We start from the raw sequence: 17,480 nt of genomic DNA, 5'->3' as shown, positions 1-17,480 counted from the left end.
AATTCAAATTGAGATGCTCCTAACACCTGTTGTTGCTGGATCCTTTTTCCACTCCACTCCAGAAACCTATAATTGACTGCATGTCTGAAGATGGTTACAAGTTGGATAGAATTAAGGGTGAAATTGAATTTCATAATGTGACCTTCCACTATCCTTCCAGACCAGAGGTGAAGGTAAGGTCCAATCTCTTCTCTAGGAACGATAGCATTTCCTTCTTTGATGATTCATTTCCAGAGCCATGAATTACTTGTTTTTCAGAAGTATGACTCAGTTTCCAGGAACACGGAACAGAGCATGTTTCTCTGAAAATGTCCTTAGGTGTCATGTCATTTCTCAGACAACAAACCACATTCCTTTGTGACAACAATAATGTGCAAATCCCTCTGGTGGTAACACAGTCTGGCAGCATGTTTCGGGTTAAGCCAACTGTATAATAGATACTCTGTCGAAATGAATGGCAGATCCTGTCATTGTAACCATAAGCTAAATAAACTGCAAGGCAATCAGAACAATTAAGAAGCACAGCTGTGTCAAACCACCTCCTTAGAGGCAGAACACTTGGAGTAGGTAAGGTATGAAGTAGTAAAAGAAAGCTGCTGTCTTTGTAGTTTTTTACTTTCCATCTGTAATTTCAGCTGGGCTGCTAGATCAGTCCTTGGAGGAAAGGTAATCTTGTGATATGCTTATATGTCGATTGTCCAGGGCACTTGGTGAAGAAAATTTAGTTTTTCCTTAACCTCCTGGGTAAATATCTTTAAAAGCAATTTACTCTATAGGAAAATTAGAATCTACTCCCCCTGAAGGAAATATCTTTGAGTGAGACTTATTCCTCATTTTTAACAGAGTATCTCTAGCCATCCATTCTTACTAATATTTCTGTTTCCCCACAGAGCTAAATCCTATACAGCTTAATTCTTATACCACATACCTATAATGTAGGTAAATATATATACACACGTGTGCATACATACACACATCTATTACATGGATATATAAAACATAAGTACATACACATTGTAATTATATTTATGAAGTATATTTTTGATTAACATTATAAACTGCATATGTACCTAAACATTAAATGTCATAATATATGTAAAAGTACTACAAGGCAGTGCTAATTCTGTAAAGTTTATTGAATGGGTGGCTAAAATCTTCCTTTGTGATCTCTGTTCAGAACGAGCTCATAATAGCCATTAACAAATACTGGTTGCGTACAATCAAATACAGTACAATAAGTGAAAAAGTATTTGCAAGCCTCACTCTTTAGTATGAAATGAAAGACACATGAGATTTTGTCACACGGAGGATGCGAAATCACCTTTACATAATAAGTACAAAAATCACCACTGAATTGGTGAAACTATCCAACAGATGGTTATGAATTAGCTTTTTGTTCCTCCCTTTCAGCATTCAGCCTCTACCTTGAACAGAGCTTTGTACCTAGCAAGCACACCACAAAAATTTGTTAGGTAAAGTTATTCAAATAATATGTTCACATGCAATACAAGTGTATGACAGCTTAAACTTTGCAAATTGGTTTATTATTAATCTGTGATCAGTAAATTAGTACTGTATCTCTAACTTAATGGCTTTCTTCCCTTAACTAATTGGAACAGTCTTCTTGAGGTATACTAGCATGTCAGAAATGTTTTAAATTAGATTCTGGAACTTACTTTTAAAAGTTGACATGGCTGACTTACTTCAAGTGTTACCACACATCATTTTATTTGTTGGTTAAACTTATCAGTTAAATAATAAGTAATGTGCTAAATGCTAAAACCTCACGTTAGGCACTTTTTACTAATTTGATGCTTATTGGTGAATACTGCTTGTGGGGCATAAGTAAATACACATACGGTGTCCTCACAAAGCATTCTAACTTGTAGCTTAATTGCTGACAATCTGAACATTGTTCTTTTCTTCTCTGCAGATTTTAAATAACCTCAGCATGGTCATTAAATCAGGAGAAATGACAGCTGTGGTAGGATCCAGTGGAGCTGGGAAAAGCACAGCTCTGCAGCTCATTCAGCGATTCTATGACCCCAGTGAAGGCATGGTATGAGTCTTCCAGAAAAACTTCTCAATACAGAAAATGAGAGAGTGCACATGGTGACACTTTGGTCATACACTAAAGCCTAGTTTACACTGAGATCATGCTGACATACATGTAGCTGACTTAATGATTTTGACTGAGTTGACTGTACCAGTTCCTTGCATGGTGACCATGTCTGCTGAATGCCCAGTCCATTCGCTCAGTGATGGACCTGAATATGCAGATGCATTCAAAATGGTATTACTGCTTCTTCAGTGAACTATTTTTATTTCTTTCTTTGTATTGTGACAAAATCATTATAGTTTAACTGAAGTTCTCCAGATGGTAAGTATAGGAAAGCTTACACCATCAGAATTAACAGAGAACAGCTCTTGATTCTTTGAGAAGTTAGGTATAAAAAATTTTTATATAATTTTTACAAACTACTTAGTCTTTTATTCCTTGTGTTTATTTTATTATAACCATAGACTGAAACTAAGAAATAAATATTAATAATTGGCATTTATTTATCACAAATTATGATTCAAGCACTTTATAAAAATGATTACTTATTTTCACAATGACTGCCAAAGGTAAATATGCCCAGTTTACAAATGAGGAAAACGTCAGATAGATTTGAGACTTGCCCCTGGATTTGAACCCAGGTCAGATGGATGCCAAAGGCTATCCTTTTTTCACTTTCAAAGTCATTCTTGTCAACATCTATTTGATGCCCTGAGATAGAATCATTTGACTATATATTAAATGGTTTCAATGCCACGAGTTCTCTATAATGTATGTACTGTGAACAGTGACATGGCAAACATGCCAGAAATTTACTTTGTCACAGACATTTCACCCTTCGGGTATTTTTTTGCTATATACTAGTATAACTGTACTCTGAATATATACAAATCATGGTTTCATGATGTAAGATTTTTACAGCTTTGCTGATAGTGCTTTCTATTTTATCTCACTTATAGTTTCAATTGCTTTTGAACAGCAAAGTGCTATTTGATGAATCCAGCAGAAAGTAAGACTTACCATCAACCATATACACAAGATAGGGATCATTGCTTATTTCCATTATATCTTTTGAAGTCCATTTTTAGTTCACAAGTCAAAACATAATAAAAATACTCAAAGTATGATGAACAACTGACTCTACTCTTTATTGAGGAATTGAAAACTTTTCCATTCCTGGGCATCGTGTTAAACCAAGTGACTTTTACATCATTTGTGTTTCTACAGTGAATTGTCCTACAGCTATTCTTAATTTCAATTATACCTTGTCATCTTTATATAAACAATAAGATTATAAGAGGAATCGTTTCTGTTACAATCTTACAGGTCTCTCTTTTTACTCCCCATAGGTTAAATACAAGCGTAATATTGTGATTCAGAATCCTAAAGGATTCCAAGAGATGTGATGTTGTGCTCATGTTCTCTAGGTGACTTTGGATGGCCATGACATTCGCTCTCTTAACATTCAGTGGCTTAGATCGCAGATTGGGGTAGTGGAGCAGGAGCCCATTCTGTTCTCCACCACCATTGCCGAGAATATTCGCTATGGCAGAGAAGATGCAACGATGGAAGATATAGTCCAAGCTGCCAAGAAAGCCAATGCCTACAATTTCATCATGGATCTGCCACAGGTACCCTAAGCCTCTTATTACATGGGGAAACCCAGAAGCCGTAGAAGGAAAAAAAGTTATACAATAGTATGTATTTCTTTTTATTTGAATCCTAAATCGTTAAATTCATAATGTCATGTTTTAGTTTAATGCCTGGAAATGTACCATGAGCTATGTTTAAAAACATATTGTTAACATATTAAAAGTCTCCCAAACTGAGTAACTTCCTTTTAAGCTTCCCTTTGACACAGTCACAATTTCTTTATTTCATCTATTAAGCATTTGTCTAAGCAAATGATAAATTGTTATGTGGTAACAACTTGCACAATCCTCTTTTGATATCTACCATTATCATTGTTCTTTAATTTTCTTATGCTTAAACAGCTAATATTTTGTCCTTGGTACTGTACCCAACATATTTAAAAATTCCTCATTTATCTTCATCTTAAACAACAACTAAAATCCATTCCATATTCCATATGTATATAGATTTTGTGGCCAATGGTCAGCTAAGTCAAAGAAGAGTTATCACTAATTAACACTTATATAAGACTTACTACAAACCAGGCAATATTCTTAATACTTTATAGCTATTAATGCATTTAACCTTCATTTCACTATTCTCCTTTCAGGAAGCTTTTATTATTCTCCCTAACTATAGATGTAGAATTGAGGTTCTCAGAGATCAAATAACTTGCTCAAGGAAGGAGAGACAAGGCTCACACCCAGGCAGTCTTACTCTAGAGTCTGTGCTCTAGAACACTTCCTATTTGGCCTTCTAAACTACCTATATGAATAGGATTGCAGCCATGAGTACAATATAGTCTAGTTGTTAAAGAGTATAAAGCTTTAGCATCAGATTGCCTCCATACAAATCCCAGCTTCTCCACTTGCAAGCTTTATGAATTTGGGCAAGTTACTTTACCCCCTTATGCCCCAGAATTTCCTTATGCATCAATTAAGGAGAACAGCAGTACCTACCTCACGGGGTATCTGTGAGGACTAAATGAAATGATATGTGTGAGGAGCTCAGCTCCATGCTTTATACAGGTGCTCAGCTCTTAATAAGCAAGATAAGAATCTGACATCCACGCTTCATTGTGAGATTCCAGTGTAATGCTAAACAAGCAAGATACTCAGTAACTGCTGTCAATGGTAATGATTATAAAGCTAGTTTGGTCTTTCATTCACAATAAAAGACAGCTTTAGCATTATGTTTTTCTGTGTCGTGTAGCTAGAGAAAAGAGACAAGGACTTGATATGTGCTTAAATCCTCTAAAATGGATATTCGGGACCTGATCAACTTTTGTTTCGGTGGAAACATTTTATTTGAAGTTAAACTAAAAAGAAAGAAATATTTATACAGCCCAGTGAATCTGAGAATGAAAGACTAAATAAATTTATTTATCTTACATACAAATATTGATGAGACAATAATGCCTTGAGGCATTATTCTTGTTTCAGGAAGCGTATTTCTTTCAGCGAAAGTTGGACCTACAAAGGAGGAAGCTGGAAAGAACCTTGTGATGGATCACCGTCAGGAGTCATCAAATTCTTCCACTTCATTACTGGTATCACTTTCTTTCTAGCAATTTGACACTCTTGTTGGAGAAGGAGGAGGCCAGATGAGTGGTGGCCAGAAACAGAGAGTAGCTATTGCTAGAGCCCTCATCCGAAACCCCAAGATCTTGCTTTTGGATATGGCCACCTCGGCGCTGGATAATGAGAGTGAAGCCATGGTGCAAGAGGCATTGAGTAAGGTTTGTTGAAAGTCTGAGTTCATTTTACAGGTCCGTGTGGAAATGCTTGTGCTGCCGTATGAAAGGCTTCTTGCAGGTGGGGGAGGAGGTGGCGAGGGGAGAGAGAGAGAGAGAGAGAGAGAGACTACTCCTGGGTCCGTGTATCTAGTCTGACTGTTTAGAAAGTATTGGCTGACAATAATGTTTCTCACAGTTGAACAGAAGACAGTTATGATTTGCTCCCCAAAATTACACATATAAAACTTAAAATTTTGTTAAGCCTGACTTATAATATGTGATTTTCAAAATTTCCTGTTTTGTTTTTAGCTGTTGATTAATAGCAGCAACCGGACCAACATGTGATGGTATTTATGGCCTCGAGAAAGTGTCCTGGCCTTTCCTAATGTCTGCATAGCCTATTAAGGATTTTCCCAAGGACCAAGGCTCTGACTTATAGATTCTGAGATGATCCAAAGGTCAACAATGTCAGCTCTGTCTTCCATTCTTGTGTAACGTGCTCTGTCCATTCTTACAGATTCAGCATGGTCATACGATCATTTCAGTTGCTCATCGCCTATCCACAGTCAGAGCTGCAGATGTCATTATTGGTTTTGAACATGGTGCAGCAGTGGAAAGAGGCACTCATGAAGAATTGTTGGAGAGGAAAGGAGTTTACTTCACTCTAGTGACTTTACAAAGTCAAGGAGATCAAGCCCTTAATGAAGAGAACAGAAAGGGCAAGTCCTTTTTTATTTTACCCTTGTACATTATATTGAAGAGTTAATGTATATAATGCTTTATGTGCTTCAATGCATTTCAGTATATACTCTTACTTGATCTTCCAAAATCCCATCAAGGCATTATTTAGATGAAAAAGGAAAAACAGAAGCTAAGGAGGTTCGGTTACTTGATCAAATTATAGAGCTAAAATCTAGGTCTTCTGTGGAAGAACTTTCAACTCCATCTGTCTCTTTTTTCTCCCCAGTTTGTTATAAACTAGCTTCCTTCCTATAGTGTCCTGCACACGGTAGGAGCTCAATTCTTATTGGTTGAATGAATTAATCGATGAGTAAAATGTTTTATGCTTGTTTTTACTAATGTAGATAGATATTTCAGGCGATAATGCACCTTCTCTTTTTCAATCTGAATTTTAGATTTAGAGGTTTATTTCAATCTACATTAACCAACCACTCCAAACTTTCACTACCATATCGCTTCTCAATTTTTGAACTTCACTTGGTATAATTAGATAGTCTACAATTGGGTATAACTATATCATTGTATATAGTTAACAGGTGATTTATTCTAAAAATATATATATGTTTTAAATTGATGAGTCTATCATTTTTTCCACTTCTAATAGGCTTCCCTTAAGGTTTTTACGATTCATGCTCTAGGATATCTATTTCTGTGGTGATAACACATAGGCTATCATATAGTTCAAAAGATATAGTCTTGCTGAGTATTTTGATTTTTTTTTATTAAAATGTGCTGAACAAGTACTAAATTCTATTTATTGCAATAAAGTTAATAGAATGTTTTAGCATCAGACATGGTAATGATATAACCGGCAAACATAGTAAATAATTTTATTCTACTTATTGTATACACTAAGGAATCCTTCATGTTGTGTTGAATAGGAAAAGATGAAACTGAAGATGCCTTCCTTGAGAGTGAACAGACCTTTAGCAGAGGGAGCTACCAGGCTAGTTTAAGGTAAGTCAAGCCATGGGACAGATTTTAAGGTTTTCAAATGTTCTTAGAAGCCTTCTGCAGCTGTGATCTTTAGGCAATGTCTTGGGTGCTATCAGGAAAGCCCTGGGAATGGCACCAGATCTTGTATAATATGAACATGCAAATAAATCCTGGGTTGCTATACTGACATTTCTGTTTCCATTTCCTGGGAATTTTTTGTTTAACTTTGGCTTCTCATCTTATCGGGGGTAGGATCATGATAGAGACACTCTATAGTTAAAATGTTATTTATTGAGTTTAGAAAGGAAATTAAAAAAAAAAAAATCTGTGTTTAGTCTTTCTTCTGCAAAGCTAACTGTGGTATGAAGCACCATCTTCTATGGTGGTCAAATTCATTCCTTTAGCTCCACTCTTTAACGTATTAAGTTACAATGAATTCAAACATTTTTTGCTTCCAGAGTAACCCATCCGAAGTCAAACCATGCCTTAGCTAAATAAAATAAGAAATGTACTTTATAATATTTAAAGAGAATTTTCCTAAACATTTGCTATTTATTTTTCTGTGGATGACTATATGGGTATTCAGTTTCAAAACATATTTTTGGAGTATGTTATTAGCAAGACTGTAAACTTTAGTCTTTCATCCTGATTTAAAAGTTTCAATAAACAGCTCCTTTAAAGTTCAAAGTCTGTGTCTTAAGAAGAATTCTGCCCAGTACTATTTGTCTATATTCATGAAAATGTTATTCAAGATTTTTTTTTAGGTTAGGAGACTGTTAGTAGGTAATGGGCTGAGAGTATATTTCTGTACCTCTGCTCTACCGTTTCTATGATATTTAGCTCAGGGCAAAGTTTTGAGCAAAGGCTCAGTTATAGAACTTGTTCATTCAAGATAGCTAATTGTTTATTGAAAAGTGGTTAAAGAGGCTTAAAACAAAACAGTCAGGTAACAACTCCCAGTAGTTCAAACACAGATTTATTTTTAACAGCAAAAGAATAATTCACTAAGTTTATGCTTGGAGTTTTTTTATTTTTCCTTTCGAGAACACGTCTATTCAGAAAAATTTCATGAATTGCTAGTTTTATTCAATTTATTAAATTTGGAAAATAAAGTCATAGCTTCAAGTTATCCTAGAAACTAAAAACTATAAAAATTGCCAAAATTGTTAGGCAATTTTTATAGACTTCTGGCATCATGTTTAACCATACTTTGCAGATTGGAAAAACGAATTAAAGTATAAGGGTCATTAGAATCACAACCTGAGTATATCAACTAATTTCTTAAACACAGAAAATAACTAAGCATCCCCTTTGATCACTAGGTTAAAGGTTGCTAAGAGAAGACTTATCTATTTCGCAGTTATGTCAACAAGAAAATAAATATTTTCCTAACTTTTCAGATGAACCAAATTCTACCTTATCTAAGCAGTTTACTTACAGTTTATTATTAGGACCAGATAACCATTTTAAATATGAACATTTTCTATTTGATTATAAGTTCTCACAAATTCTACATTTTGCTGACTAGGATGAGAAATATGATCTATACACAGAAAGTAGCTATCAATCTTCTGCAGAGAAATATGTATAAGTTTGAGTAAGAAAGTTATTTAGAAATATCTCACTGTGTATGGTGACAGATTTTTTGTTGAAAGATGACTAAGTGAAATATTAATTTGTGTTTTATTTCCTTGCTCCAGACTTTCTGAAGGCTAAGTTCCTCTTTAGTGATATGTTTTAAGTTCAAGAACATTTTAATGGACAATAGTAATAATTTTCCTAAATAATAATGTTGAAAAAGAGAGAGAGCAAGAGAGTGTTTATTCCCTAAATTAGCTGTTTTTATTTGTTGCGAGAAGTGGTAACACAGCTTCTAAGAATGGGAGAGAGAGATGCTGAAAAGGGATGTGATAGAATTTTAACTCTGGTGTTTATGGTAGACCACAGTGGGAGATGGCTGACAGATAGGGTGCCTGCTTAGCTGTCTCATTGGGAATAGTTTGGGGAATAGGAAGAGGGAGAGAGACTTAAGAATATAAAATTAAAATAGTAGAAATCTGAGGGGAAAAGGAAATAGGTCTTCCCATGCTCAGACCTGGGAAGTAGTCAGTAATTTGATGCCTTCTCCTCTTCACATGCTCCTACTATGGCGTCCAGTGCTCTGAGTTTCACGTTAGCCTCATGACCTTAAATCTTAGCCCTGTCATGCACTCTGCTCTCTCCAGGTGACACTTGCCTGTTCCTCACACCTTCTGGAGAAGACAGCTCGACCTTAGCCCCCCAAAATACGCTTGCTTTAGAGCTTCAGGCCAGATGGGAGGGAATTGGGGTGTCCCAGAGGCCGGTTTGATAGCAGGGAATAGGGATGGGGAGTGGTTTCATGCCTGGTCATAATGAAGTTTGTAAGAGTTTGAATGTGCAAGACAAGGAAGAGGGAGGATTTGAGGTAAATGTACCTCGCTGAACCTGGGTGACTAAGAGGATGGGGGTACCATTAACAAAATGTGGGGACAAATTAGAGTAATTAAGTCAATGTGTTATTGCCTTCTCAAGAAGTCTTGATGAGCATATATAGTAGGGAGACACCGCCCTGATGTTTATTTTAGTCTAATTTCACCTGGATACAAATGATAGAGACTTGTGAATGGTTCCATCTAGATTGCGCTAAAGCAGTTGATGCAGGTCTCCTCATCACTAACATCTGTCTCTTTACACCAAATTGTTTAAGATTAAGTGCTTCAATAAGGTTACTTCCTTTCAAGTCTTCGGGGTTGCCTTTGTCACTTAAGACTTATTTGCAAATGAATGAAAACCTAACCCAACCTTGTTTAACCTTTAAAAGGAGGAAATCAATTTATGTAACTAGTCTGAGGAGAATATTCCTAGTTTCTCTCTCTTTCCTTCTCAGCTCTACTTTATTTTCAGTATTTGCTTCATTTTGTGGAAGCTTCTTTCCTTAAGAGTTTTGACATAATTGCCAGCAGCTCCCAGGGCTACATACTTTCAAGTTTAACCTATAAAAAAAGTAGGAGTCTCCTTCCCAGAAATCTCAGGGGAAAAAAGACATACCTGAACCAATCACTTCCTATATTTGTCCTGTGCTAAATATATACAATGAGTATCTCTGTTCTCTCTTCATTCTATGCTTCTCTTTATACTGTTTCTTCAATCAGAAATGCTTTTCTCTCTAGCCTACAAAAAACATTGTAACACATGTCATACATTTTTTTTCCTTTAAATTTCCATACTCTTAATTCAAATCTGCCTTATAGCACTTAGCACATTCTTCCTTACAATAGAGTTGGGTACATGTGCTGCTTTTCTATAAGATTTAAGCTCCTTGAGGGAGAAGTCTGTGGTTGACCAGTCATTGTATCACCCAAAACACTTGGCATTGGTTTGCATGTTGTAGTGCCTAGTAAACCTCTTGAATGAATGAATGAATGACTACATCAAACTCAGTTATATTTCCGTAATATATTTGTTGACTAAATGCATCTCTAGGGGCGATACATAGGCTGGAGAAAACTTCACTAGGGGCCGTATTTCCTCCTACTACCTCATTGGTATCCAGGTGGCAGACATCATGGTAGGGAGGGAGGGAGGAAGGAAGAAAGAGAGAGTGAAAGAGAGGGAGAGAAGAGAGATATCAAAACCATAGCCTACAACCAGAAGGGAGATAAAGGCAAAGATCCATTGCCATTATAGCAATTATCAGAACCACATGAGTTTGGAATGAAATTGAATCTTACACTTTTTTTGGTGGACTAGTGGGACAACTTTGCCTCCCTTCTGATTCTCTCTCCTGGGGTACATTCCGAATCAGGGTCTAGCTTGGGGTCTAGAGCAACCCCACTGATTAGTTCTGCCCTAAGAATAGCTCTGTCAAGTTTAACCAGAAAGCTCCCTTATCTGGTTACCATGTGACCTGGCAAACATTTCTGTTTATTTGACACTTGTAAACTTGGATACCAGTTGAGTCCTGTTCCAATCTGCCCACAATCTACAGACTCTTTCATCTTTTTGTTTATTTACAGAGCTTCCATCCGGCAACGCTCCAAGTCTCAGCTTTCTTACCTGGTACATGAATCTCCATTAGCTGTTGTAAATCATAAATCTACTTATGAAGAAGACAGAAAGGTCAGATACCAATCTCTCATGGGGAAATGGAAGAAGTCTCTCCTGGGGACTACTGTATGCCCTTTAAAGATAGAATATGAGTTTTCAAGGCCTATATCGAGTAGTATTTCACTAAGTCAGACTAAATGGGAGAACACATTAGGGTCTGATGGAAACTCTAAATTTTACACAATATTTTTGAAGAAACAAACATTAATTAATTACTTTTAAGAATACATGGTAACTAAAACTAGAGTATTAAAGGTTATTTAATAGTTCTTAGACATACTATTCTAATAAACATAGGCAAATTACATGTACTTAGCAGATTATTTGATTATGTACATGTTATTTTAAAGTTTTTACGAATATCTGAAAACATTTTTTCTAAAAATCTTTAAAACTCTTTTTTAAATTGTAATAACCTTGCCAAAAGTGTTTGATCACCAAAAGTGTTTGATAAAGCTAGCCTTATACAAATTATCACATTTTTTTAATTGACATATAATTGACATAAAATATCCTATCGGTTTTAGATGTACATAATAGCGATTTGACATTTACATATCTTACAAAAGGATCCCTATTTTAAGTCTAGTTACCATCTGTAGTAACTAATCAACTCTATTAATTTTAACATAATTTAAAACAACACAAAAATGAAAGAGAGGAATCAACACATAGCAATACAAAACTTTCTTCATCAGGATGCATGTATCCAAAGCTGTTGTGGTCACATAAGATGACCATCCTCCTCTTCAAAGCCTTTTTTAAACATTGCACTTTATGCTTCAGCCTTGACACTCTCACTTTTGATCCCTCATTACTCTTCACTTGAATGTTTTCATGGCAATTTTCTTACTGAGCTTTATTTGTGGTCATGTTGTCTTATCCCCTTACTAAATTACAAGCTTTTTAAAGTTAGTGATTATATATCATTTGTGTTTATATCAAGTCGGGCACCTAGCTCAATGCCTTGTACCTAGTAGGACATAGAAGATTTTAAAACTAGTATAAAAAATTGAAGTTATACAATAAAATAAAACATAAACCATAATATTTATCAAAGCAAGTCAAAGAATATTTTAATTACAAGCACATTCATTATGTATGATATAATGTAATTTCAAATTATCTTAAAATTTTCAACACAACAATCCATTTTGGAAGTAATTATAAACATTGGTTCATAATGACCATTTGGAATAAAGTTCATTACTACTTATGATCTTATGACGAAGATAGAAGAATTATTAAGGCTCTCTGTTGGTTTCAATGTATTAATAATGACTAAATCGAGGTCCCACTACTTAATAGAGTCATTTTAAATAAATTTCATAGAACACTTTTTCTCAGGTGCAGCAGAGTGAATCACAGAAAACATTTAACAAGCATAATTGCTTAGTGCATTTTGCCAATAAGGACTCAAGTCCTCTTTTTGTTCTAGAAATAGGTATTTCATTTATGTTTATGGTGCTGCCACTAATAAATACAAGAAACATGCCAAGCATTTAATAGAACTTCAAGAGAAAAAAAGCCATACATTACACCGAAATTTCAAACAAAGCAGTGCCAATCATATTCAATTTTTGCATTTTTATGTGTCTGTTTTCCTAGTTGCTGAGTAAACATTTGACAATAAAAGCAAGAGAGTTAGAAAGGAAGGAAAAAATACCTGATTTTATTGTTGTTATTGTTCAGGGTGGTAGATGGCCCAGCATAGTCGCAGAGCACAATCAGATTCCCTGGAGACCTGGGGTTCAGATATCTAAGGAGTTCTTATGATGCAGGAAAAACTCAGAAGAGAGTCATCTAAATAAAAGGAAACTAAATTAAATATAGAGATTAGTTTTAGAGAAATAAAAATGCTCCATATAATATTCTACTCATTAGCATTGTAAATTAGAATGGAACAATTAAACTCAAATGTTAACCAGTGTAATTAAAAAAGATGCCAATTTATTCTCTAGTTAAGGGAAAGGAAGGAGGAAGAAAATAACAGGGAAGCCAATGTGATTTTGCCAAAGCTCCAAAACCAAAAGATCTTATGCTTCTGTTAACACTGCTTGCTCGTATGATAATTATATTAGTCTTTTAGATTTAAAGAATTCAGTATTTTAAAAAGGAAACAGTAGAATTGTGGTTAATAAATTTTAACTTATAGAATTTCTAATCCCAGTAAATTTTAAAGTATTTAATAGTTAACTAAATTCTGCAAGCCCAAGCACTGGTGAAATTCTTCCCTTTTCTCATCTTGATATAGAAGCTCTAGCCTTACCTTCTGTTAATTGGGAAATGTTCTATCTTATGTCACAATGTAAAAGGTTTACTTACATAAAGGAGTTATCTCCACCTTGTGGTCTCTTAGAGTTTTGACTCTGAAAACTTAGAAGAGATGGGTCCTAAGAAGTCTGTGCTTCCAAACTCTAAGTAGCATGTCTGACTCAAGGTCTCACAGTTAGCTGGTGACAGACCTAAGACAACAGCTCATTTCTCCTTACTCTCTAAGCTGTACTTTTGGCTCCTATTAATGGGGTCCGATCTTAGTGGTAATGCTGATAAAATTCAGTCTAGGATAAGGGGAAACCTAGAAGCACGCTAGAAGTTTCAGTCTCTGCTATCTAGGCATCTCTTTTAGGGATACTGACTAAAAAACAAGATGGCATATATATGAAATAAAACTAAGGTCTGTTCTTTTGGCTGGTCAAAGAAAAAGGACTCTTACCACTTTAGCGTCCACCAGACCCCACAACAGAGGTCAAGGAGGCTGACGTGGTAAGAATGCGTACCTTCTGCCGGCTCTTGTCAGAGGTCCCAGGATCTCTCAGCTGCAGCAGTCCCTGGAGCAGGCAGTTTCCAGTTGGTGAAGATCCCGCCAACTGCACCAACTGCTGGAGAAGAAGAATTCCCCTCTACCCCTCTTGTTTCTTTGGGCTGGTCTAAGAATTAAATTGACAAGAGACAGATTAGCAGGAGCAAAATCAGGTTTAATTTCAAACATATGGAGGCTCCATAAGAATATGAGGCCCAAAGACAATCAGACAATTGAGCCTTAGGTGTTATTCAGAGCTGAGGGGAAGGGAGTAGAGATCTGGGACTTCAAAGAACAGAAAAGCAATTCACAGGAAGATGGGAAAAGTAAATGTTTGCTATGCAATGCAGAGACAAAGGGACACGGAGAACTTTAATAAGCAGGCCTTACTAAATTCCCCCCAGTCTACCACACCTAGCTCATAATCTTTGTAGTTATCTCTGCTGACATCTCCCATTCTGGAACAGGCCATCTATCCAAATTCTTTTAGGCAGTTAAGGGGGAAGATAAGAAGCCACTCCTGAGTCTTTTGTTTCTTAAAAATAATCAGCGAAAAATAATCCTCACACCAAAGAAATATATTTTGGGGTGGTAAAATCCTGCTCCCCTAAAGAGTTAAATATTAGAAACCTATCACTTCACCATTAGCTATCTTATAAGCTAACTTATAAGATAGTGTTTAGGCATTTGGTTAAAAGAGAGGACAGAGACAGGAGCCATAAAAATGACTGTCGGTATTTATTCATTTGAAGAATCTCTGCTCTGTTGTCATAGTTACATTTCGTATCATCAAATCTTAAAGTCATTTTCAAGGCAGGAGATTCCAATGGATTGTAACAAAATGTAGAAAGCGGGACACAAAATTTAAGTAAGTTTTATTTTCACCTAACGTATATAAGAAAACGGAAGGGGTAACTAGGAAAAGCTCAGTGTCTAGCATTGAACCATCTAGTAGGTATATAATCAGTATTTTTTAAAGTAAATGTTTTGTTGCATGTATGCACCATCAACATAAAAGCTTCATTCATTCTTTATCTAATAAACATTGATTGAACACCTATTATGTGCTGGGTATTGTGTTAGGGAAGCAAAGATGAATGAGAGTAACTGTCCTTCATGCACTGAAGTTGCTGGCAGGATATTTCTTTACCTATGATAAATGGTTGAGCATTGTGTAACTTGACATTGCTACAATAGAGGCAGGAACTCTGTAGTGAGGAAACACATACATAATTTCATCTCTGAGTTACTGGTTTGCTGTGAATTTATCAATCTTTATTCATCTTGATTCATCTTTTAGCTTTTTTTAGATGAATAAATTTATCTTTAGCTTTGCAAAATTAGAGAGAAAAATGTTCTGTATATAATGACTTTAATTATATTTTGTTTTATTTTTTCTTCTAGTATTCTGTTTGCTATATTAAATGAAAGTCAATCAAAAGTCAATTACTTGGGGACAGATTTCCTGGTTTTTGCATCATTCAATCTTAATAGCCACATCTTTTTGTGGTTAAGGAACAGTTTCCTTTAAAGTCAAATTTTTAGTAAAAGCAGACAAAAGAAAATTATTCAAATTAATTAATTTTTGCTTTTTGTTAGTTAATATTGGCATGAGAGCTACTAGACAAAAGTTAACATAGCATTGCTTTTAAATGTCTTAAGTATAGTTTTTTAGGGTTGGGGATACCTTCAGGTATCAGAAAGCCAGGGAAATCTGTCATGCAAGGCCATGGGTAGACCATCTTGTGGGGTAGTGGTTCCAGGAAACGTTGGAGTTCAATATTCCAAGATGGTATAGTAGAGCTGATACTTTCAAAGTGTATAATCATGGAATCCTAGACATTTAGCGCTGGAAGGAGTCTTGGAGATCTAAACAGTACTGATGATGATCTCACAAAATAGGTTTTGTCTCCAGACTTACCTCAGGAAAATTTTTTTAAAACACAAATGCACACTTATGCTCACTAAATTAGAATTTCTGGCCATTAGACCCAGGAATCTGTACTGTTAATCATAGACCTACATGAATCTAGTATGCATCCAGATCTGGACACCAGTACTGTCTAGAAATGTAAAGGATCTGATAATTTTACTCTACTGCAAGTTATCAAGTTAACCTATGTCAGGAATGCTGGCAGAATACATGACGACCCTGAGTCAGAGACAAAAGACTTTATTATTCACAGCAATAGCAGTAGCCACAGTACAGCATTTACACTGGTTCCTCAACAGAACCCCCGCTTGTTATAAGTTGATGCAAAGAGGGCCAGATGATACTAGTAAAGGAAGTGGGGGCAGGTTGTTACAGGAGAGGAATCCCAGGCTTGAGTAGCCTGACTCTTTTATAATGAGCAGTAAGCACATCTGCCTTTTTCTTGGGATGGAGATACCATCTGTGTTCTCCAAGGCTATTTTCTATACAAACATCCTTGAAAAAATAGTCTGAACAAAGGTACTCAATGCATCTGTTCACAAGATGTACAGAAACATGAGAGACTCATAGAAAATTGCCTACCCAAAACAATTTAGTTCAACTCTCTCATTTTGAGGATCCTGTAACTAAGCCCCAAAGAGCTAAAGAGCTAAAATATTCCATTGGTGGCTGTGTGGAGCTCATCCAAGAACCCCATTCTTTCTATGCCTGTTCCATTTACACTTTCTTAGGTTTCTTTCTTTTTCTCTGGCATTGATTCCTTGGGTTAGTAAGCAGTCAGAGATAACATCATTGAACAGAAGTATTTGCTACAGGAGTAAGTAGTCATGACAAGTACAAGTGCTGAGGGCAGGCCAAGAGAGAACTTGAAATGGAGGCACTAATATCCATCTGCAGCTGAGTTGCTTTTCTGTATTCTATCTGGCTTGCAACTATGATGACACAAACATGACACCAGGCTTATATTTAAATGAAATTGGTAATGTGGTCTTTGACTTTGTAAGCAAAATATTTAAAGTTCTTGCTGTTGTATGTTTCTGACATTCAGCTGCCTGAAGGGCAAATTAGAGAATGCTAATTAGTAGTTTTGTACAATAGATATTGTAGCATATTTAATAGAAAAAGTAAAAAAAAAATAAATCAATACAGATCTACATAAGCCACCTAAAATCCTTTCTCAAACAAAGTGGGTAATAAATTTAACAAAGTTTTGAATAAATGGGCTTAAGACTAAGCACTGAGTAATATCTATAGTAAGGAAAAATAATAAGGTTCTGAATATACTTGCCTTCAAGAGGATAAAAATTTGCTAGTTCTGACACTTTAATGGCAAATAAAGAGATCAGAATAGGAAAATATTGAAATAATTATTACTCCTTGTGAAGAAAGTGTGGAATTTAGAAATCCAAATGGGTTGCAATTTACTTTTGGGCACTAATTAAGGAAAACCTTACAGAAAACATGTAAATGATAACTGTTGACACAACTTAACAAATTTAAAAAGTTATTTTGA

The 17,480-nt window shown here is 35.5% G+C and overlaps 1 protein-coding gene across 2 annotated transcripts in view; it reads left to right on the top strand.

Moving 5' to 3' along the window:
• The window catches only part of ABCB11 (ATP binding cassette subfamily B member 11), an 82,694-nt gene that overhangs the window by 41,651 nt on the left and 23,563 nt on the right, over positions 1-17,480 (top strand). Inside the window, exons 12-18 of one of the 2 annotated variants that reach the window (XM_006921165.1) lie at positions 63-173; positions 1,934-2,059; positions 3,487-3,690; positions 5,259-5,429; positions 5,944-6,145; positions 7,055-7,124; positions 11,141-11,243. In XM_006921165.1, the coding sequence (XP_006921227.1) occupies positions 63-173; positions 1,934-2,059; positions 3,487-3,690; positions 5,259-5,429; positions 5,944-6,145; positions 7,055-7,124; positions 11,141-11,243 (987 nt within the window). Of the gene's footprint in view, positions 1-62; positions 174-1,933; positions 2,060-3,486; positions 3,691-5,258; positions 5,430-5,943; positions 6,146-7,048; positions 7,125-11,140; positions 11,244-17,480 lie in introns of both variants that reach the window. The other variant, XM_006921166.1, reaches the window with a different exon arrangement.

The sequence above is a fragment of the Pteropus alecto genome, unplaced genomic scaffold (assembly GCF_000325575.1).
Source record: "Pteropus alecto unplaced genomic scaffold, ASM32557v1 scaffold3, whole genome shotgun sequence".
In the NCBI taxonomy this organism is placed as follows: Eukaryota; Metazoa; Chordata; class Mammalia; order Chiroptera; family Pteropodidae; genus Pteropus; species Pteropus alecto.
The sequence above is the reverse complement of the archived record's forward strand: the minus strand, read 5'-3'. Positions and strand labels throughout refer to the sequence as shown.